Raw genomic sequence first — 24,322 nt, 5'->3', positions numbered from 1 at the left:
TACTTGCACCTCATTGCGTCATTTAGGTGAATGTAAAGCAATGCTCATCGCTCCAAGGGAATGCTTCTCTGTGTTTAGGGAAATCTCCTTGTCACGCAGAGCAGACCTTTTCCATGTTAATCAGTGTCATAAAGGACATTACATTCTGTCTCTGCTTCCTGCACGTCTTGAAAAAAGAAACTATGGCATTTCCATTTCACATTAGTTACAACCTGCCCGGGCTCTTTGCCTGTCTTTCAATCAGATTAGTGAGGGATTTGAACTTCCTGTGGAATGAAGTAGAGAAACCTTATCCGTTTGTGTCGGCTGCTTTTTTTAGATGATGGAAATGAGGGGTATGTTTGGATTGTAATGTCGTTTATCTTTTTCCCCTTAAAGGAGAAGGAGATGAGGAGGCAGCAAGCAGTCATTTTGAAGCACCAGGTATGTATCTCTCTCCTGCACCACATGATGCCTAAAGCCCATTTTCACTTTCAGTTCTACTGGAATCTTTTTGGAAAAGGGTTCTTTTTGATATAACACTTGACAAATTCCCTGTCCAATTCCCCATGTCGCTTTGTTAATTTCAGTTTTGATGACCCTCGCTTGTCACTCTTCTTGGGGTGGGGGGGTTCTTCTTATATGAACTTGGTTTTTAATGAGTGATTTCTGTTTCATAATACTTTGCCAACTCTTTCTCCCAGGAGTTGGAGAGGCATAGACTAGATATGGTATGGGTATGTTTATTCTTGCACATCTAACACCGCATCGTGATATTGGTTGTGATATGGTTGTCATAGCAATGCATAAAGTGTAGCACTGGCTGCCATCATACTACATTCTTCTGCATGGCTTTCGAGCAAAGTGCATTGCGTACGTACGTCTTGCGCTATTTGTTCTTGTGCAAGACAAAAAACGATATCTGCGCAAATAGACAAGAACTTCTTGACTCATTCAGATTACATTAAGGGGAGCAATGCACTCTATCATGGTCCTAAAGATGTGACATCCATTGCCTTGTTTTGTTGTCGAGTGAATGTAAGTGCTTGAAATCCAGGTGTAAAAGTCAATGTAGAGTATGTTGCAGTTGTCCATTTTACCACCTGACAAATCAGACCCGTCCATCGCCGGCTTTTCTCCTGCTTGTTGACATCAGTTTAAATCACCAACCTCACAGAAAAATGTTCATTCATCGTTTTGTTGATGTGTTTCTTGTTCCATATTTGAGATTTGATTTCTGCTTTTGTACACAAACCTACTTACCATAAGTTACAATAGGCTAAAGACAGGCAATGATAGCATTGCTTTAAACCCATGCCATACTAAATATAAATTAGGAGTGCCCTCAGTACATGCCTAAGATAAATTCCTTACTACAAGGCCTCAATCTCCAATTGAATCCATGAATGTATTTGTGAGAGGTAACTTGCTTTTCTGTAGTATTATCTTATTTGCATTCTGATATAAGAAGGTATTTTGCTTTGCTTTTCTCCAGTGAATAGAGAATGAAACTGTAGCAGCTTTTAGCTTAACTTTATAACACAGCATAATATGACATTGCCTGTTTAATTCTTAGATGCTGTTGTAGAATTAGCACTTCAGTTTGCTTATTGCCGGCATATTCAGACGCATTCAAGCCGACTCTAACTTCAAGCTTACACTTTGTGTTGACACTGCCCTCATACCTGATGCTTTGCCCTTTTAGATAGTTGGTTGTCATTATTTTATTGACCTCTGAACCTACGCTATAATGTTCACAACGATGGCCATACTTCTGTTTGTCGTCGTTTGTTTGTCCTACTATACTGTATGTGTCATACTAAGCTGTTGTTTGATGTCTATATGAAGTGGCCTGTCTGTGTTGAGCTGTGTTAAGTGTGGCTGTGTGTGCTCTGTCAGGAGAGGGAGAGGCGGAGGCAGCACATGATGCTGACGAAGACCATGGACGCCCGTAAGAAAGCGGAGGTGCGTGATTCACAACTCCTCCTCCTTGAAACTGTTACAGCAGGCTTCTGGCTATTGCCTCCTCTCCTCAGTTCCTCCTCCTCTTATTTTTTTAAAAACGATATGGCTTGTGAATAAAAGAGGGAATCGGGCCCCAAGCAATTTTCTGTGAAAGTGCGGCAATTTATAAGCAAGGAAGGCCTAGTGTTGGGCTGAATTGTGATGACATAATCCTTAACACGATTGTCTGCAACGGTGCATGCACTGTTAACTTGGTCTGTAATTTGGAACGTAGGAGCGGGAGCGCTTGAAGCAGGAGAAGAAGAATGAGAAACGGTTAAAAAAGGAGCGGAAATTGGAGCTTAGAAGACTGGAAATGGAAATTGCCAAGGAGCTGAAGAAGCCAAATGAAGACATGTGCTTAGCAGATCACAAGGTATTCACTATTCATAGGAGCTACTAGTGGAAATGTATAAAGGGAGAGCTATGAGCCTTCTATATCTATGGCTATGAGTGTGCCATCACTCATAGATTAGTTCTCCAACCGCATTTCTATTAGACGTTCTCTTTGATATCCAACCTAGAAATCGTTAATACTGGCCACATTTAATCACTGATCTGTTTCTTTGCCTGTTACCTATTTAATCAATATGATTAGAGTGTTTTTAAATGACACCAGTGCTTTATTGTCTAATGATAACATCTTCCATATTGGAATAAATGGAAGTGACCATGGTGCTTGCCTACGGAGATGTGAGGGGAACGGCACCTCCGTACCTTCAGGCTCTGATCAGTCCCTACACCCAAACGAGGGCATTGCGTTCATCCACCTCTGGCCTGCTGGCTCCCCTACCTCTGCGGAAGCATAGTTCCCGCTCAGCCCAGTCAAAACTGTTCGCTGCTCTGGCACCCCAATGGTGGAACAAGCTCCCTCACGACGCCAGGACAGCGGAGTCACTCACCACCTTCCGGAGACATTTGAAACCCCACCTCTTTAAGGAATAGGATAAAGGATAAAGTAGGATAAAGTAATCCTTCTACCCCAACCCCCCCAAAAAAAAAAAAAAAAAAAAAAACAACAACATTGTAAAGTGGTTATCCCACTGGCTATAAGGTGAATGCACCTATTTGTAAGTCGCTCTGGATAAGAGTGTCTGCTAAATGATGTAAATGTAAAGTGAAGTAAACACAGGTACAGGTTAGAGTACTGCCATCAAGTGGCTGCTCCTAGCACAACACTGACCAGAGGATTTCTGAGAGCTGCTTTCTCATGATTTCCACCAGACAGAGCATTGAGCCCCTGGATAACCAGTTCACAGATCACACATCACATCATCCCTGTCTCCATACGGCTCTCACTAAACCTCACTGCATACGGGTCAAGCTCAGTTTGTCCTACTTGAATCTGCAGGTAGAGAAGCTATCTCTCAAGATTTTGCTCTTACACTGCATTAGGAACCTTGAAATTATAACAAGTGCACAGCACACTACTGTAGTTACATGCTGTAGTAAGTTATTGTAGCAAGTATGTGTAGCTGAATGTCCTCCCTCCGTTCCCAGCCTCTCCCGGAGTTATCCCGTATTCCGGGCCTGGTTCTACCAGGAAGCAGCTTCTCTGACTGTCTGATGGTGATGCAGTTCCTGCGGAGCTTTGGGAAGGTGCTGGGCTTTGACGTGGACGCCCACATACCCAACCTGAGCGTGCTGCAGGAGGGCCTGCTCAACCTGGGAGACAGCATGGGACAGGTCCAGGACCTGCTGGTGCGCCTGCTCTCAGCTGTGGTGTGTGACCCTGGACTGCCCCCAGGACACCGGGTGAGGGACTTTACAGTTTAGAACTACACACATGTAAACCCACTCATCGCGCTCACACTCATCACACACTCATAATTACTAAAAGGCATACATACAATCTGATGAATGCTTGCAGCCACGTATATTCGCACTTTTCCACATGCTGACACACCCATACTATCAGCAGTTGTACAGTATATTCTGATCTGCCTTCATATAATGTACTGTATGCACTATCCACAGCTTAGAGGGCTGCACTCGCAGCACTGCAGAGCTAAAGACGAGATGCCCCTACTGTAATCAGAACACACAAGTGGGGCATTATCAATATCTCTGGCTCTGTGAGGCTAAATGAAGGGGCTTATCTGTTTTGGAGGGTATCAGTGTTTATAGCTCTTAATACAGCTTCCACAGTTATACCCCCACATGTAGAATTCATCCCCAAAGCATTTTCTCTCCATGCTAATCTACAGGGCTTAGTCACACTTTTATGTGGCTTTCCATTATTTCTTCAAGGAACCCAGTAGACTGTCGCCTATTATGGAGCCTCAGTCGACGTTGAGGGAAAATGTATCCCTGAAAAGAGAAGAATGTAGTCCCCTCTAACTGTCCTCCTCTGTGCTGTGGGCTGGTCTAGTGGTAGTGCTGCTGCCTCCGGACTACGTTATGCCCCTAAAGGCAGCGGTTCGATCCCCTGTTCCGCCACTCATTTTCTCTCCTGCATCCTTCTCCTCTATCTACATCTCTCTCCTAAACACGTCAATGAAACTTGAAAATGTCTTAAACAGTATATGGGTCACACTTCATTTGGTTAGTCCCATATAGATGCTCTACCGATGGTCATACTATCAACAAACTGTTTGTTGATAAGCAACTGCTTGCTAAGGTTACGGTTAGGTTTAGGATAAGGGTGAGGGTGATGGCTAGAGTTATGAACATCTTCTGAACATCTACAAACCATCTTCTTGGTACTATCCAAATAAAGTGTTACCAATATATGTCCCTCTCCGCCCCACCAGACGAAGACGGCCCTGGGGGACCACCTGAGTAACGTGGGCATCAATCGGGACAACGTGTCGGAGGTGCTGCAGATCTACATGGAGGCTCACAGTGGGGGGACGGAGCTGCAGACTGATCTGGGGGAGGTCACGGCCAGTCTGAAGACCAAGGCCTTCCAGGCCCACACGGCCACACAGAAGGCCTCGGTCCTGGCCTTCCTGGTCAACGAGCTGTCCTGCAGTAAGAGTGTTGTCAGGTAAGAGAGGACACTGAACTCTAGTCACAGCAGCTCTGCTATCTAGATCACAACACTGCTAAGTTGAACTATTTAGACAAATTATGTCAAGTTAAGTGCTTTAGGCTTGCATGTGGGAAACTACTTTGTTGATATTTGATGTTGTTCAGTGTCCATACAAAAAATGATTAAGGGCTCTATTCAATCTGTAAAGCTGAAGCGTTACAGATTCCGCAATAGAAATCTAAAGGTAGTTTCCGACTGAGCCGACATATACAGCATTTACCGTGAATGCAGTCTCCGCTAAAGCATTGCCTTTAAATGTAAATCACGCGATGTGGATTGAATATAGCCCAATGTTATTCTGAGCACAGATTTGTTTTGCTGATTGATGCCTGTATCACTCATCTTTGAGCATAAAGCGGGTTTTGCTGGACATAGTACTGTTTTATTAATTGGGACTTGCATTTTTTGTGTTCTACCTCTAATATCAAAAGAAAGAGTTGTGTTGTCATGGAGCGTTTCATTGGGTTGCATGAGGTAGATTATGTGACAACTGGCAATGCTTTAAAATACAATCTTGTTGCTCAAGTAAAATTGTGCAACTAAAACCTTACTTCACCTTTTTTGCATTGTTTAACAAAGTCGATCTATCTATAATTGGTGCTTCGTGCTTCTTTGCAGTGAGATCGACAAGAACATCGATCACATGACCAACCTGCGACGGGACAAGTGGGTCATCGAGGGCACACTTCGCAAGTGAGCACCTGAGCCATCTCAAGGAGCACTCAGGAGAAGGCTGTGTGGACATGCATTAATAGACCTGTATTACCTAATGGGTGTTCAGTGAAAAATGAAAGATATCATAACAGAATTTGCTGTTGTCCCTCCAATTTGTTATTTTGTATTGTGACAGACTTGTTTGAAATTCCACTTCAAATAAATGTGGATTTGATTGGAATGTTTTTAATGTTTAAGCTTTTCAAATGTTTTTATATAGTAGAGTAGATACTAAAGCTTAGGAAAACATTTGGCACTCTTATCCTCCTGATGGTTGTCTTGTTCCAGGCTGAGGACCATCCATGCAAAGAAGACGGGGAAGAGGGACAGCAGTGTGGGGGGAGAGGAAACCCAGTCCCTTGGTACACCCACCCCAGGACGCAAACGCAAGAGGAAAGGAGGGGACAGCGAGGAGGACGAGGATGATGACGAGGACAGCGAGGACCAGGGGGATGAAGACGATGAGGAGGAGGAGGAGGAGGAGCGAGGGAAGAAAGGGAAGAAAGTGGAGGATGAGGTCAGTGAGGAAATTGTCACCTTTCCACAGGATCTAGCCACTGAACCAAATGACAATGGATTTGTCCCAAATGGCAACCTATTCACTTTAGTGCACTACTTTTTACCAGAGCCCTAGTCAAAAGTAGTGCACTACATAGTGAATAGGATGTCATTTGGGACACAACCTTAGTCATTGTTTGTCTATTGTAAATGTCAGCCACTCCTCTGGTGTCAAATGAATGTGATCTTTCCATCTAGTATGATGGAGACCAGACAGCCAGTGTAGAGGAGCTGGAGAAACAGATCGACAAATTAACCAAGGTAAAGGGATTTTGATACCCAATGGGATCAGAGGGAGTTTTTTATGAGGGTCAGTTTCCGGGCAGAAAAGACCTCAGCCTTGATACCATTTGTGTTTTCTCTCTCTAGCAACAGAGTCAGATCAGACGGAAGCTGTTTGAGTCGTCCCACTCGTTGCGCTCCATGATGTTCGGCCAGGACCGCTACAAGCGCCGTTACTGGGTGCTGCCACAGTGTGGGGGCATCTTTGTGGAGGGTATGGAGAGTGGCGAAGGTGAGACTTAAAACACTGACATGACATACAGGCACCACACTTGTTTCTACTTACTTTATCAACTTACTATTGGGATATTATAGTTCATTTGGCTAACCCAATTCAGCTTCTTCTTCTTGTGACATGGCTTCAGATCGGTCTATATATGATACACGTGAATTTGGGTATCTCACTTTCTATAACTGTGGTTAATAATATTACTATATTTTCCAGGAGCAGAGGAGCTGGAGAAGGAGAGAGAGAGACTGAGGAGCACAGAGCTGGTCCAGGTGAAGGAGGAGGAGGTGGAAAGGAGGCCACAGGAGGTGAAGGGGAGGCTAGGGGCGTCCACCCTGGAGGGTAGTAGTGACAGGCACACCGACACACCAGACAAACACACCCTCAACCTCTTCCTCCAGAAGCCTGGTTCCTTCTCCAAACTCAGCAAACTCCTGGACGTGGCCAAGATGTCCCCGGACTCAGACAACCACCCTCACAGTCTGAGCTGTAATCCAGCCAAATTCCCCACCAAAGTATCCTCCCCTATCCGCCCCACCACTCAGACTACACTACCCAGCAACCCCTGTGCAGCTCCCTCTCCGCTGTGTTCAGAGGTGAAAGCGGAGCTTTCCACAGCCCTCCTCAGCCCGCGCTACCTCAGCAGCGGCCCAGGGAAGAAGTCCTCCAGCCCCCAGCAGCAGCAGCTCCAGCCCAATGACCAGCTATTCAGGGTGCTGACGGAGAAGAGCTGCCACTGGTTCAGCCTGCTGCCCCGCTCCCCGTGTGACGAGTCGTCTGTCACCACCAGCTCCACCACCACCCCCCCGGCCTCCTCCTCCCTGTCCCCTCATCCCCTAGCCTCCACCTCAGCCAGCCCCAGCAACCCCGCCACCGGGATCAATAACTTCTCCTTTTCAGCTCTCCAGGTAGAGGCCCTGCACCATATCTCCATCTCTGATCCTCTAGGATTATTGTTAACATGGTGTAAGCATATTGCTAATGACAGGCATACCAGGCAGGCTTTTGATGTTGTCCCATATCGTAAGTACTGATTTCCCGGACACATGAGTGCCTGTCCTGGACTCAAAAGCATGGAGCATCTCCATTTTTTGAATGCTTTTTAGTCCTGGATTAGGCTTAATCTGTCTCTAGGAAACGACCCCCTTATGTTCATGTCTGATTTTATTCTTTAGCAATGTTCCTTTTTATTATAGCTTTATTTATAGACGGCATTTGTGCTAGTTGTCAGTGAACCAAGATCTGCTACATAACATTCACACTCCTCACCACTGTCTGTGCAATTCTCTGGTTCATGAACTCCTCCAAGCAGGTGAAGTCTGGTGTCCATATGATGGGTCTGCCATTCTGTGGATGGCCCGGTGGCATGATGATCCCCACCCTGCCCTTCTCAACTAGTCCACTGCCCCCCTCCATGCTGGGCGCTGCCTACCACCATGTGGAGGGTAATGGCAACCCCTTCCTGGCAGCAGCCAGCCTCTCCAGCAGCAAGAGTGAGTCCCCAGTGCCCCCTGGAGAGAAGCCCCCCTCTGCCCCGTCCCCTGTGGTGGAGGTGGCCAAGACCCAGGACTACCCCGACCCACTGCCCATCCCAGAGGGTAAGCATGGCACACTGTCACCCGCTGATAGGAAAGATGGGAGATGACACAACACATTCAGGATTTTAAGTGGCTGCCAAGAATTTTCATTATGTGTTGTCATGGATTTTATTTACAGAAGTCTTATTAACTTACGTGTGTGTGTGTGTTGCAGAGATGCTATCAGGCTGGTGGAGAGTGGCAGACATGGAGGAGTTGAGGAGCCTGGTCAAGGCCTTACACAGCAGAGGTATCAGAGAGCGGGCCCTGCAGAAACAGATCCAGAAACACATGGAGTACATTGCACAGGCCTGCGCCAAAAACAGAGATGGTGAGTGGTTTAGACTAGGGTTAACACATAGAATTCTCAAATGACACCCAATTCCTTATAAAGTGCACTACTTTTGACCAGGGCCCATAGGGAATACATTTGACATTTTAGTCATTTAGCAGACGCTCTTATCCAGAGCGACTTACAGTTAGCGCATACATTATTTTATCGAACCCACAACCCTGGCGTTGCAAACGCCATGCTCTACCAACTGAGCTACATCCCCTGCCGGCCATTCCCTCCCCTACCCTGGACGACGCTGGGCCAATTGTGCTACCCTCCAAAAGTTGTTGAAATCCCTCTTCAAATCATGAACATTTTCAACAGTAAACTATTTTACTGCTAACAGTTGTCTCCAATTAAAAAGTGGTGAGTGGTACTGGTACTCCCCCAATGTAATCATAATCCACAAATCATAATAGGCTAATGTGTAGAGGACATCCTCAGATAAATGGATATAACATTACTGTGATCACAGATGATAGCAAACATTTAAGAAGCAGTTGCGCTTAATTTACAAATCAAGTGTATTTGACAGAAGTATTGATTTATCTTGAAGTCCTGAAAATCATGCATGATATAGGCCAGCTTGTCAGACACTCTGCTAGTGGTATAAAGGTTATGCTCCTATTTCAGATGTTTACAAAATTTGGATTTAATGTAATACAGCAGCAATGCACAGGACAGGTTATCACTGCCACATCGCATTGAGAATGTATGCAGTGTAGGTTGAGAGGGTTTCAAGGCTTGCAGAGTGGTTCTCGAACAGAGGGATACTGTGGTATTTAAATTAATTGTACAAGTAACAAATCATTTAAATCAGTGTATTTTACACACAGAGATATAATCAAAGTACAATTTACAAGATAGGAATTAACACTAAGTATTTAGCTACACACATCTCAAATGTGGTAGCCTAGGCATGATGGCCTAGGCAGGCAATGGCATCTGTCCATGTACATTTTCACCATTACTTTGTATTGTCTTGGCTGCCTGCCGATGCCGAGTCCCCACTGAGCGAGCTGACAAAATTGTAGATCCTTGTAGAATAAGGAACAAAGTTTTCTTTGTATATGATGGTGGTTTTCATGTGGGCACTCTGGATAGTCACTTCTCTAGGATTTGGAGGTTCTTCCTCCTTCTCTTCTTTGACTGGCTTTTCTTCATTGCGCCCCATGTACTGATAATATCCGTATGTGCCGAGCAATGTCCATATACCGAAAGCGTACAGCATAGACACCCGTACATTCCACTTGACTATTTCTTTGATTTGCATGTTTTCAAGTTTTTTGCAGCTTGACTATATCGTAAATCATAAGGACGCGACCATGTTGGACTAATCCGGAAGAAAAACAGGGTGATTGGGTGATAGGGTGATACAGAATAGGGTGATACAGAATAGGGTGATACAGTGCACTATAAAGGGAATAGAGTGCCATTTCAAAATGAGTCCTTATAGATGTCCAAAGTATCTTGTGACTCTTTAAATCTGACCTTTAATGATGTGGTAGCATGCATGACCTTGGTTTTAAAATTATACTGAAATGTCAACACACTGCAGGGAGAGAGTGGACTGTTCAGATGCATCATTCAGAGCTAACATGATCTTTACCACCATTCCTTAGGTTCACAATCACTTACAGCATGTTGGCGTGATTGAATGATGCTGTCTGACGGCTTTGAATTCTGTAACTTCGATGCCAAATATATTCTAAACTGAAGATTGTCTGCATGCATCTCTACAGAGCTAAGAAGGGGAGCCCGCCGCCCCAATACAAATGGCAGGGGAAACACTGCATCCCTATATTAGAAAATATCCTTCTCAAACTTCACAGTACATACTAAGATACAATAACTGTAGTAAACTTGGTTTTAGAAAACAATGTGTTTTGGGGGGTCTTGAGTTGATCCCTATTAACCTGTCTCTGTCTCTCTCGTTCTCTGTCTCTGTCTCTCGCTCTCTGTCTCTCGCTCTCTGTCTCTCTGTCTCTGTCTCTCTCTGTCTCTCTCTCTCTCTCTCTCTCTCTGTCTCTCTCTCTGTCTCTCTCTCTGTCTCTCTCTCTCTCTGTCTCTCTCTCTGTCTCTGTCTCTCTCGCTCTCTGTCTCTCTTTCTCTCTCTCTCTCTGTGTCTCTGTCTCTCTCTGTGTCTCTGTCTCTCTCTGTGTATCTCCCTTTCCCTCCCTCTCTTTCCCTCCCTCCCTCCCTCCCTCCCTCCCTCCCTCCCTCTCTTCAGCGGCGGTGATAGACAAGTCCAAGCTGGAGGAGAACGGGATGGGCGAGGAGACAGTGGAGAGCTGGTGTGTGGAGGAGCAGGCCATGGAGATGGACATCGCTGTGCTGCAGCAGGTGGAGGAGCTGGAGAGGAAGGTCACTTCGGCCAGCCTGCAGGTCAAGGTACAGTACATCCTTTTATAGCACTGTATCCATGTGGTATGTAGTGGAGAAGGAATCTATCTGCAATGATGAAAGACTACGCTGAATAAAGTGTTCCTTCCTTCAGCACGCACACACAAACTACTGTTGTTTTTCACTTCCTATTTCCTCCCAGGGTTGGATGTATCCTGAGCCCCAGTCAGAGAGAGAGGAACTGGTCTACCATGAACACAAGCCCTTCACTAAGCTGCTTCTAGCAGGAGAGGAGCAGCCTGCAGGGGAGAAGGAGGCCAACGGCGGCTGCAGCCTGGTGCGGCGCGTGAACAACCCCCTAGATATAGCTGTAACACGGCTAGCCGAGCTGGAGAGGAACATCGAGCGAAGGTACCCGAAGAGCCCCTTAAGTACCACCATTCAGGTCAAACTGGATAATGTGCTGGGTACATTCACTGTCCCTGCTCCCACACCATCTAGTAGTGAAGAAGTAATCTAGTAGTAATGGTGAAGGGTAGGTTCATCCAGATTCCCATTTGAACACTTCGTTGGGCTTCCCTCTGCTTCACTGGAGCCTATTTTGTTATTTCGCTGTCTTGCCTGTTTCTCTCTCCCTCCTCTCTTTTGCTGATGTGTGCGTTGTGGTTTTGCTTCGTTTGTGATGTCCCTTAATGTAGGTGGTTGTATCTGTCTCTTTGGAAGCCAGTCTTTACTGTAGCTCTGCATCACACTGGTAACCGTGGTTCTATGTCAACTCATTGACTCACCACGGCAGCCTGAATGTACAGTTGAAGTCGGAAGTTTACATACAGTGAGGGGAAAAAAGTATTTGATCCCCTGCTGATTTTGTACGTTTGCCCACTGACAAAGAAATGATCAGTCTATAATTTTGAGAGTGAGAGACAGAATAACAAAAAAATAATCCAGAAAAACGCATGTCACAAATGTTATAAATTGATTAGCATTTTAATGAGGGAAATAAGTATTTGACCCCTCTCAATCAGAAAGATTTCTGGCTCCCATGTGTCTTTTATACAGGTAACGAGCTGAGATTAGGAGCACACTCTTAAAGGGAATGCTCCTAATCTCAGCTTGTTACCTGTATAAAAGACACCTGTCCACAGAAGCAATCAATCAATCAGATTCCAAACTCTCCACCATGGCCAAGACCAAAGAGCTCTCCAAGGATGTCAGGGACAAGATTGTAGACCTACACAAGGCTGTAATGGGCTACAAGACCATCGCCAAGCAGCTTGGTGAGAAGGTGACAACAGTTGGTGTGATTATTCGCAAATGGAAGAAACACAAAAGAACTGTCAATCTCCCTCGGCCTGGGGCTCCATGCAAGATCTCACCTCGTGGAGTTGCAATGATCATGAGAACGGTGAGGAATCAGCCCAGAACTACACAGGAGGATCTTGTCAATGATCTCAAGGCAGCTGGGACCATAGTCACCAAGAAAACAATTGGTAACACACTACGCCGTGAAGGACTGAAATCCTGCAGCGCCCGCAAGGTCCCCCTGCTAAAGAAAGCACATATACATGCCCGTCTGAAGTTTGCCAATGAACATCTGCATGATTAAGAGGAGAACTGGGTGAAAGTGGTGTGGTCAGATGAGACCAAAATGGAGCTATTTGGCATCAACTCAACTCGCCGTGTTTGGAGGAGGAGGAATGCTGCCTATGACCCCAAGAACACCATCCCCACCGTCAAATATGGAGGTGGAAACATTATGCTTTGGGGGTGTTTTTCTGCTAAGGGGACAGGACAACTTCACCTCATCAAAGGGACGATGGACGGGGCAATGTACTGTCAAATCTAGGGTGAGAACCTCCTTCCCTCAGCCAGGGCATTGAAAATGGGTCGTGGATGGGTATTCCAGCATGACAATGACCCAAAACACACAGCCAAGGCAACAAAGGAGTGGCTCAAGAAGAAGCACATTAAGGTCCTGGAGTGGCCTAGCCAGTCCCCAGACCTTAATCCCATAGAAAATATGTGGAGGGAGCTGAAGTCAACCTTAATGACTTGAAACCTTAATGACTTGGAGAAGATCTGCAAAGAGGAGTGGGACAAAATCCCTCCTGAGATGTGTGCAAACCTGGTGGCCAACTACAAGAAACGTCTGACCTCTGTGATTGCCAGCAAGGGTTTTGCCACCAAGTACTAAGTCATGTTTTGCAGAGGGGTCAAATACTTATTTCCCTCATTAAAATTCAAATCAATTTATAACATTTTTGACATGCATTTTTCTGGATTTTTCTGTTGTTATTCTGTCTCTCACTGTTCAAATAAACCTACCATTAAAATGATACACTGATCATGTCTTTGTCAGTGGGAAAACGTACAAAATCAGCAGGGGATCAAATACTTTTTTCCCTCACTGTACACCTTAGGCAAATACATTTAAACTCAGTTTTTCATAATTCCTGACATTTAATCCTAGTAAAAATTCCCTGTCTTAGGTCAGTTAGGATCACCACTTTATTTTAAGAAATTGAAATGTCAGAAAAATAGTAGAGTGATTTATTTAAGCTTTTATTTATTTCATCACATTCCCAGTGGGTCAGAAGTTGACATACACTCAATTAGTATTTGGTAGCATTGCCTTTAAATTGGTTAACTTGGGTCAAACGTTTCGGGTAGAATTCCACAAGCTTCCCACAATAAATTGGGTGAATTTTGGCCCATTCCTCCTGACAGTGCTGGTGTAACTGAGTCAGGTTTGTAGGCCTCCTTGCTCGCACACGCTTTTTCAGTTCTGCCCACAAATGTTCTATAGGATTGAGGTCAGGGCTTTGTGATGGCCACTCTAATACCTTGACTTTGTTGTCCTTAAGCCATTTTGCCACAACTTTGGAAGTATGCTTGGGGTCATTGTCCATTTGGAAGACCCATTTGCGACCAAGCTTTAACTTCCTGACTGATGTCTTGAGAGGTTGCTTCAATATATCCACATAATTTTCCTTCCACTCATGATGCCATTTATTTTGTGAAGTGCACCAGACCCTCCTGCAGCAAAGCACCCCCACAGCATGATGCTGCCACCCCCATGCTTCACGGTTGGGATGGGGTTATTCGGCTTGCAAGGCCCCCCACCCCCTCCTTTCCTCCAAAAATAACGATGGTCATTATGGCCAAACAGTTCTATTTTTGTTTCATCAGACCAGAGGACATTTCTCCAAAAAGTACGATCTTTGTCCCCATGTGCAGTTGCAAACCGTAGTCTGGCTTTTTTATGGTGGTTTTGGAGCAGTGGTTTCTTCCTTGCTGAGCTGCCTTTTAGGTTATGTTGATATAGGACTTGTTTTACTGTGGATATAGATACTTTTGTACCTGTTTCCTCCAGCATCTTCACAAGGTCCTTTGCTGTTATTCTGGGATTGATTTGCACTTTTCGCACCGAAGTACGTTCATCTCTAGGAGACAGAACGCGTCTCCTTCCTGAGCGGTATGATGGCTGCATGGTCCCATGGTGTTTATGCTTGCGTACTATTGTTTGTACAAATGAACGCGGTACCTTCAGGCGTTTGGAAATTGCTCCCAAGGATGAACCAGACTTGTGGAGGTCTACAATTTGATTTCTGAGGTCTTGGCTGATTTCTTTTGATTTTCCCATGATGTCAAGCAAAGAGGCACTGAGTTTGAAGGTAGGCCTTGAAATACATCCACATGTACACCTCCAATTGACTCAAATTATGTCAATTAGCCTATCAGAAGCTTCTAAAGCCATGACATCATTTTCTGGAATTTTACAAGCTGTTTAACGACACAGTCAACTTAGTGTATGTAAACTTCTGACCCACTGGAATTGTGATACAGTGAAATAATCTGTCTGTAAACAATTGTTGGAAAAATTACTTGTGTCATGCACAAAATAGATGTCCTAACTGACTTGCCAAAACTATAGTTTGTTAACAAGAAATTTGTGGAGTGGATGAAAAACGAGTTTTAATGACTCCAACCTAAGTGTATGTAAACTTCTGACTTCAACTGTATCTATGAGTGATATTGTTACCTACAAGGTTATACCATGACATTTTAAAGACTTCCTTTAATTAAACAAACATTTGAATGTAGTTTTTATAACTGTGTGTTGAGCTACGGCTGCGCATTTAGCCCTACAGTCTGAGCTGACATCGGTATGCTATTTTCCCCACTTCAAATAGCAATTACAGGTGCACACCTAAGAGTTTCCACAAGACCTGACACAAATCAATGGAAAACACTCACCAGATAACATTTTTGTAACTATCGATTCTATAATGGTGAAAATCAGACTAGTCATTTACCAGATGCTCTTATCCAGACCGACTTACATGAGCAATTAGGGTTAAGTGCCTTGCTCAAGGGCACAATTATAGATTTTTCACCAAGTCTGCTCGGGGATTAGAACCAGCGACCTTTCGGTTACTGGCCCAACGCTCTAAACCGCTAGGCTACCTGCCAACTTGCTTTAGCGAAAAACTACCGGAGAAAAACAGCCGGTCCGCTGTTTACCTCTGCCATGTGCATTTGCGTCATTCTAATTGGTCAAGAGAGATGAGAGCTTTTTTTCGACTACCTGGATATTTGAACTAATGTCATGATATTATTCTAATAGTGAAATAATGTCAAATGCCCATCCCTACTATGAAGCAGGTCAGTCACCTGGTCTGTGGGGTCTTGTACAGTATCTCTTAACCATGTCTACTTTGACCAAAACACTCTTTCACTCTCGTGGCTTTCTGTGCACTGCTGTTGGCAGTGTTTCTGATTGTTCTTTGTGATGTTGTGAGTGGCTGGTCCTCTGATCACTTTGTCTGTCTACATCCTCTCAGGGGGGAAGAGGAACTGGCCCCGGGCATGAAGGCATGGCGCAAGGCCATGGGCGAGGTCCGCAGCGCCGCCCAACTGTCTCTCTGCATCCAGCAGCTCCAGAAGTCCATTGCCTGGGAGAGATCCATCATGAAAGTGGTACGTGTTTATTTGAAGTACAGTGCATTTCGGAAATGTATTCAGACCCCATGCTTTTGACTCTACAAACTTGTTGGGTGCATTTGCTGTTTGTTTTGGTAGTGTTTCAGATTATTTTGTGCCCAATAGAAATGAATGGTAAATAATGTATTGTGTCATTCTGGAGTCACTTTTATTGTAAATAAAAATTGAATGTAGAAGTGTTTAGAAACATATTATATTCTTATTTAAAATAAAAGTAACTCCAAAATGACACAATACATTATTTACCATACATTTCTATTAGGCACAAAATAATCTGAAACACAACCAAAACAAATTAAAGACAGTCTGCACTTTTAACCTCAGTCATTGTATCATTTCAAATCCAAAGTGCTGGAGTACAGAGCCAAAACAACAAATAATGCGTCACTGTCCCAATACTTCTGGAGCTCACTGTATAAACATATACAGACAACAGACAGATGTACACAAACAATGACATCACACCTGCCCAGACCCACATGTTCCCACCGTATCTATCTCCAGTACTTGTAAGACTATGCCATATGGCTTTCAAATTGAGCTATTCTGTTTTTCTGTCGCCCACACCTTTTCAATATTTAAATAATAATGCATTTGATTCTTCCACTGTCTTAACGATGATAATTTGATTTCCAGTTTAAGTAAAACATTTTTCTAAATGATTGACGAGAAAAGTATGGTCCAACCCATTGGGTATCTCACCGCACCCTCATATTAATTAAATTCATCAATGACAAGTGTGATCCTCCGTAAATGCGAAATGCCTCCACTCAGCATATTTTGTGTCATTCAGGCGAGCGGTCAATCCCCCAAGAATAAGAAGCCGCAGCAGAGCCGAGCGGGAGCAGCCGGGCGAGGAGGGAAGAGAACCACTGAGGTAAAACGGAGCAGGAAACCTTCATCTGTAGCCAGCGGAGAGGTCTCTGAGGACGATGCTGCCAGCACCAGCAGCAGCACGCCAAAGAAAGGGAGCAAAGAGCCCAAAAAGAGGAAGAGCCCAAGAGAGGGGAGCCCAGCTACCAACCAGTCCAAGCAAGACAGTAGTCCCATCTGTGTGAAGAAGGCTAAGACGGCCACATCAGCCAGAGACAATGAAAAGGATCTGATGTTGTGCAGGTACAGAATGACTGCGGTTGCACCATTATTATAATAATATATTGACCCAGTAAGTGACATACACTTACACTGGTCCCAGATCTGTTTGAGTGCTTGCCAACTCCATTGCGGTCATTGTCAAGACAAACATGTTTGGCATGACAATGAGTGACGGGGAGTTGGCAATAGGGCTGTGTCGCAATATTTTTTCCATGGCAAAAATGAAAACCTGACGCAGAACTAAGTCTTTGGTCCTTTAAAAACCTGCTCTATGTAAACTATTGTGTGCAACATTAGGGCTGTTTTCCTAAAGAAATTAAATCTGCTTCCTGTTTTGTTTCCTTGCCACGATACTAACGAGTATCGTGATACTGTTAACGTCCCGGCCCCAGTTGCCATGGTATCATAAACAGGCTGGTACTCAGGCTAACATACACTAGCTGCTGTAGTGTGTAATGCATTTCCATGCTGTACCATAGTTCATCTGAGGTTCATCGATTTGTTGACTCCTTGTTCTCTATAGGGTGCTCCTGGTTGAGCTGGAGGGTCACCAGGATGCCTGGCCCTTCCTGAACCCTGTCAACCCCAAATCTGTCCCTGGCTACAAGAAAGTCATCAGGAAACCCATGGACTTCTACACTATCCGAGAGAAGCTTGTCAACAGCCAGTACGTACCATACAATATTAGTATGAAAAATGATCTGCATACAGTGTGTCTGATACCTATATGATTCTGTCTCATAAATGTCATAATTAAATGTTATGTGTCAATTTACAGGTACTTGAACCTCGAGACGTTTATAATCGACGTCAACTTGGTGTTTGATAACTGCGAAAGGTTTAATGAAGACAATTCGGACATTGGGCGAGCCGGACATAACATGAGGAGTTTTTTTGAGAAGAGATGGACTGAGCTGTTAAAACAAACCAACTAGGCTTGTTTTAACTACTTTATCCTCACTATGCTGTATGGGACCAGCAGGAACCACAAGCAGAGCACCTGGATTGGTCTGAAGATCGTCTTCAAGACTTCAGGCTCAAGTCTCTCCATCAGCAACCAGGGAACCTAAATTAATTTATAATTTTAAATCTACACATTCACTTCACTGATATACAGTAGAATGCTGGGGGTTTTCTTTAGCAGAGAAATGCATCCAAAGGGTTTCAAAAGGGGTGGGTGTTTTTAAAGTGCAATACCATTTCCTAGAAGAAACCACATCAGAGCTGTAACTGGGAACAAAAACTTTCCAACTAACTGTACTTATAGTTTTTTATCATTAATATTAAAGTGAATGTATTTAATTTTGTCAATTATTATTCATGAGTGAAAATGGTTCAGTCTTAGTTTTCTAAGAAAAGGAAGAAAAAAGCTAAACTGCTTTAACAAATCTTACAGAATGTTTTTTGGACATAAAACAAAAGCCAAGAGAAAAAAAAGGAATTGTTTACACTGCTCTGTGCCTCCAAGGTACCACAAGATTCATGACGTTAATACTGTAACACTGCATTTCCATGTATGTTTGCATTGCTCGCTAACTTCACACGGACAGTGAGGCAGCAATGACACATCTGTATATACTGTTCATTAATGTTAATATTAAGTATTGTTTGTAATATGTGTACATACAGTATTGTTACAAGAAATCCGATATTGTTTATGCCTATGATTGTAGCGTTTAATTTCAGTCTTAAGTGATAAATACATGTATATAACCTGTAATGTATAACCTCTGCAAACACTGTGGTCTCTTCAATCTGGGTAGTTCCTTCCCCTACAAAAGTGTGTGGAGGATATTATTTCAATCTTTTGGTTTAGTATTCCTTTGTGAGTGTGTGTGTGTGTGTGTGTGTGTGTGTGTGTATACCAGTATACAAAATGTCAACTCTGAATTCTGACATGAATATCATCAGTATAGAATCCATTGCGATGCACAGTACCTTTCATAAAAGCAGTTCTCTCCATTTGCTTTCCCACAGACCCAAGGACACAGGACGTTTGTAATAACCACTGTGTTTGAATCTTGCTGTGTGTCATGGCCTACTGGTGGCATGTAGAGCAGTTCTTTTTGTACCTGAGTCAGAGTTCTTGGAAGTTATTTTATTTATGAATATTGTGGGGAAAAGTATAATTATTTTGTAGGAGCATTATTTTTCACTAGTGTGTGGGGCACGGATCTAATAAAAATGATCTTTTTCAACTCTGTATTTTGCGTTCCGTCATATTTCCATACTACAAACATTTATGTTGGTAGGATATCTAGGCTTTGTCCTCTTAGAACATACCTATACACTGAGTGTACAAAACATTAAGAACACCTTCCTGATATTGAGTTGCACCCCCTTTTGCCCTCAGAACAGCCTCAATTCGTCGAGGCAAGGTGTCGAAAGCATTCCACAGGGATGCTGGCCCATGTTGACTCCAATGCTTCCCACAGTTGTGTCAAGTTGGCTGGATGACCATTCTTGATACACACGGGAAACTGTTGAGCGTGAAAAACCCAGCAGCGTTGCAGATCTTGACACACTCAAACCTACCATACCACGTTCAAAGGCACTTAAATATTTTGTCTTGCCCATTCAACCTCTGAATGGCACACATACACAATCCATGTCTTACAAATCCTTATTTAACCTGTCTCCCCTTCAGCTACACTGATTGAAGTGGATTTAACAAGTGACATCAATAAGGAATCACAGCTTTCACCTGGTCAGTCTGTCATGGAAAGAGGTGTTCCTACTGTTTTGTACACTCAGTACAAAACATACTGTAGGCCTGGTATTTAGCAATGTCATTGTCAATGTCATTATTACTAGATTTGTCTAAAGAGATTCTATATCAGAGTTCTCGCTTTTAGCAAACAAAGGAAAGGAGGGGTGCTCAACAACAATGACAAAAATCATGAGAAGGGCATTCCAAGAAAAACTTCCAAAAGGACTAATTCGAGGTAGAAAGGAGTTGGAGCGCTCAACAAAAAAGGCAGAGATTGATTGCTTGGGTCTCTGTCTCCAGATTCACAGACACCCAAATATCACCAATCACCTACAGTGCCTTTGGAAAGTATTCAGACCCCTTGACTTTCTCCACATTTTGTTAGGTTACAGCCTTATTCTAAAATTGATTAAATTGTTTATTCCACCTCATCAATCTACACACAATACCCCATAATGACAAAGCAAAAACAGTTTTTTAGAAATGTTTGCTAATTTATAAAAATAAAAAAATAACTGAAATGACACTACAAGCTTGACACACCTGTATTTGGGGAGTTTCTCCCATTCTTCTCTGCAGAGCCTCTCAAGCTCTGTCAGGTTGGATGGGGAGCGTCGCTGCACAGCTATTTTCTGGTCTCTCCAGAGATGTTAGATCGGGTTCAAGTCCGGGCTCTGGCTGGGCCACTCAAGGACATTCAGAGACTTGTTCCAGAGCCACTCCTGCGTTGTCTTGACTGTGTGCTTAGGGTCGTTGTCCTGTTGGAAGGTGAACCTTCGCCCCAGTCTGAGGTCCTGAGCGCTTTGGAGAAGGTTTTCATCAAGGATCTCTGTACTTTGCTCCGTTCATCTCCACAGAGGAACTCTGGTGCTCTGTCAGAGTGACCATTGGGTTCTTGGTCACCTCCCTGACCACGGCCTTTCTCCCCTGATTATTCAGTGTGGCCAGGAGGCCAGATCTAGGAAGAATCTTGGTGGTTCCAAACTTCTTCCATTTAAGAATAATGGAGGCCACTGGGTCCTTGGGGACCTTCAATGCTGCAGAAATGTTTTGGTACCCTTCCCCAGATCTGTGCCTCGACACAATCCTGTCTCGGCGCTCTACGGACAATTCCTTTGACCTCATGGCTTGGTTTTTGCTCTGACATGCACTGTCAACTGTGGGACCTTATATAGACAAGTGTGTGCCTTTTTAAATCATGTCCAGTCAATTGAATTTACCACAGTTGGACTCCAATCAAGTTGTAGAAACATCTCAAGGTTGATCAATGGAAACAGGATACACCTGAGCTCAATTTCGAGTCTCATAGCAAAGGGTCTGAATACCTATGTAAATATTGTAATAAAAAAAAGATATACAGTGAGGGAAAAAAGTATTTGATTCCCTGCTGATTTTGTACGTTTGACAAATAAATTATCAGTCTATAATTTTAATGGTAAGTTTATTTGAACAGTGAGAGACAGAATAACAACAACAAAAATCCAGAAAAACACATGTCAAAAATGTTATAAATTGATTTGCATTTTAATGAGGGAAATAAGTATTTGACCTCCTCTCAATCAGAAAGATTTCTGGCTCCCAGGTGTCTTTTATACAGGTAACGAGCTGAGATTAGGAGCACACTCTTAAAGGGAGTGCTCCTAATCTCAGCTTGTTACCTGTATAAAAGACACCTGTCCACAGAAGCAATCAATCAATCAGATTCCAAACTCTCCACCATGACCAAGACCAAAGAGCTCTCCAAGGATGTCAGGGACAAGATTGTAGACCTACACAAGGCTGGAATGGGCTACAAGACCATCGCCAAGCAGCTTGGTGAGAAGGTGACAACAGTTGGTGCGATTATTCGCAAATGGAAGAAACACAAAATAACTGTCAATCTCCCTCGGCCTGGGGCTCCATGCAAGATCTCACCTCGTGGAGTTGCAATGATCATGAGAACGGTGAGGAATCAGCCCAGAACTACACGGGAGGATCTTGTCAATGATATCAAGGCAGCTGGGACCATAGTCACCAAGAAAACAATTGGTAACACACTACGCCGTGAAGGACTGAAATCCTGCAGCGCCCGCATGGTCCCCCTGCTCAAGAAAGCACATATACAGGGCCGTCTGAACCTTGCCAATGAACATCTGAATGATTCAGAGGAGAACTGGGTGAAAGTGTTGTGGTCAGATGAGACCAAAATCGAGCTCTTTGGCATCAACTCAACTCGCCGTGTTTGGAGGAGGAGAAATGCTGCCTATGACCCCAAGAACACCATCCCCACCGTCAAACATGGAGGTGGAAACATTATGCTTTGGGGGTGTTTTTCTGCTAAGGGGAGAGGACAACTTCACCGCATCAAAGGGTCGATGGACGGGGCCATTTCCGTCAAATCTTGGGTGAGAACCTCCTTCCCTCAGCCAGGGCATTGAAAATGGGTCTTGGATGGGTATTCCAGCATGACAATGAACCAAAACACACGGCCAAGGCAACAAAGGAGTGGCTCAAGAAGAGGCACATTAAGGTCCTGGAGTGGCCTAGCCAGTCTCCAGACCTTAATCCCATAGAAAATCTGTGGAGGGAGCGGAAGGTTTCGAGTTGCCAAACGTCAGCCTCAATGACTTGGAGAAGATCTGCAAAGAGGAGTGGAACAAAATCCCTCCTGAGATGTGTGCAAAACTGGTGGCCAACTACAAGAAACGTCTGACCTCTGTGATTGCCAACAAGGGTTTTGCCACTAAGTTCTAAGTCATGTTTTGCAGAGGGGTCAAATACTTATTTCCCTCATTAAAATGCAAATCAATTTATAACATTTTTGACATGCGTTTTTCTGGATTTTTGTTGTTGTTATTCTGTCTCTCACTGTTCAAATAAACCTACCATTAAAATTATAGACTGATCATGTCTTTGTCAGTGGGCAAACGTACAAAATGAGCCGGGGATCAAATACTTTTTTCCCTCACTGTAAACATTTACAAAAATGTCTAAAAACCTGTTTTCGCTTTGTCATTATGGGGTATTGTGTGTAGATTGCTGAGGATTTGTATTTATTTTATCCGTTTTAGAATAAGGCTGTAATGTAACAAAATGTGGAAGTCAAGGGGTCTGAATACTTTCCGAAGGCACTGGATGTATACTGAACAAAAATATAAACGTAACATGCAACAATTTCAAAGATTTTACAGTTACAGTTCATATAAGGAAACCAGTCCATTGAAATAAATTCATTAGGCCCTAATCTATGGACTTCACATGACTGGGAATACAGATAACCATCTGTTGGTCATAGATACCCCCCCTAAAAAAAGGTAGGTGCGTGGATCAGAAAACCAGTCAGTATCTGGTGTGACCACCATTTGCCTCATACAGCGCAACACATCTCCTTCGCATAGAGTTAATCAGGCTGTTGATTGTGGACTGTTGTCCCAATCCTCTTCAGTGGTTGTGCGAAATTGCTGGACATTGGCGGGACCTGGAACACGCTGTCGTATGCGTCGATCCAGAGCATCCCAAACATGCTCAATGGGTGACATGTCTGGTGAGTATGCAGGCCATGGAAGAACTGGGACATTTTCAGCTTTCAGGAATTGTGTACAGATCCTTGTGACATGGAGCCGTGCATTATCATGCTGAAACATGAGATGATGGCGGCGGATGAATGGCACGACAATGGGCCTCAGGATCTCGTCACAGTATCTCTGTGCATTCAAATTGCCATCGATAAAATGCAATTGCGTTTGTTGCCTGTAGCTTGTGCCTGCCCATACCATAACCCCACCGCCACCGTGGGGCACTCTGTTCACAATGTTGACATCAGCAAACTGCTCGCCCACACACCGCCACACACGTGGTTGTGAGGCCGGTTGGACATACTGCCAAATTCTCTGACATTGTTGGAGGCGGCTTTTGGTAGAGAAATGATTCAATTCTCTGGCTACAGCTCTGGTGGACATTCCTGCAGTCAGCACCAATTGCATGCTCCCTCAACACTTGAGACATCTGTGTGACAAAACTGCCCATTTTAGAGTGGCCTTTTATTGTCCCCAGCACAAGATGCACCTGTATAATGATCATGCTGTTTAATCAGCTTCTTGATAAGTCACACCTGTCAGGTGGATGGATTATCTTGGCAAATGAGAAATGCTCACTAACAGGGATGTAAACAAATGTGTGCAAAACATTTGAGCGAAATAAGCTTTTTGTGTGTATGGACAATTTCTGGGCTGTTTTATTTCAGCTCATGAAACATGGGGCCAACACTTTACATAATAATATGCCATTTAGCAGACGCTTTTATCCAAAGCGACTTACAGTCATGCGTGCATACATTTTTGTGTATGGGTGGTCCCGGGGATCGAACCCACTACCTTGGCGTTACAAGCGCCGTGCTCTACCAGCTGAGCTACAGAGGACCACATGGTGCATTTATATTTCTGTTCAGTGTATCAGTATTGACATGGCCTATTGATTAACG

General features: G+C 43.9%; 1 protein-coding gene across 9 annotated transcripts in view; it reads left to right on the top strand.

Moving 5' to 3' along the window:
* Nucleotides 1-19,356, top strand: part of LOC121536123 (bromodomain adjacent to zinc finger domain protein 2B-like) — a 97,876-nt gene extending 78,520 nt beyond the window's left edge. For 3 of the 9 annotated variants that reach the window (XM_045206567.1, XM_045206565.1, XM_045206561.1), the window contains 19 exons: nt 379-423; nt 684-710; nt 1,879-1,944; nt 2,219-2,359; nt 3,484-3,738; nt 4,737-4,972; nt 5,636-5,710; nt 6,020-6,248; nt 6,488-6,550; nt 6,659-6,803; nt 7,017-7,708; nt 8,110-8,398; nt 8,553-8,708; nt 10,942-11,102; nt 11,257-11,465; nt 15,899-16,034; nt 16,852-17,174; nt 17,677-17,820; nt 17,932-19,356. In XM_045206567.1, coding sequence (XP_045062502.1) covers nt 379-423; nt 684-710; nt 1,879-1,944; nt 2,219-2,359; nt 3,484-3,738; nt 4,737-4,972; nt 5,636-5,710; nt 6,020-6,248; nt 6,488-6,550; nt 6,659-6,803; nt 7,017-7,708; nt 8,110-8,398; nt 8,553-8,708; nt 10,942-11,102; nt 11,257-11,465; nt 15,899-16,034; nt 16,852-17,174; nt 17,677-17,820; nt 17,932-18,088 — 3,549 coding nt within the window. In that variant the 3' untranslated portion in view covers nt 18,089-19,356. The remainder of the gene's footprint in view (nt 1-378; nt 424-683; nt 711-1,878; nt 1,945-2,218; nt 2,360-3,483; nt 3,739-4,736; nt 4,973-5,635; nt 5,711-6,019; nt 6,249-6,487; nt 6,551-6,658; nt 6,804-7,016; nt 7,709-8,109; nt 8,399-8,552; nt 8,709-10,941; nt 11,103-11,256; nt 11,466-15,898; nt 16,035-16,851; nt 17,175-17,676; nt 17,821-17,931) is intronic. The other 6 variants (XM_045206568.1, XM_045206566.1, XM_045206564.1 and 3 more) reach the window with 4 other exon arrangements.
* The last annotated feature ends 4,966 nt before the right edge of the window (nt 19,357-24,322 follow it).

Source organism: Coregonus clupeaformis, chromosome 23 (genome assembly GCF_020615455.1).
Source record: "Coregonus clupeaformis isolate EN_2021a chromosome 23, ASM2061545v1, whole genome shotgun sequence".
NCBI classification, from domain to species: domain Eukaryota; kingdom Metazoa; phylum Chordata; class Actinopteri; order Salmoniformes; family Salmonidae; genus Coregonus; species Coregonus clupeaformis.
Note: the sequence above shows the minus strand (reverse complement) of the source record. Positions and strands in the feature narration are given on the sequence as shown.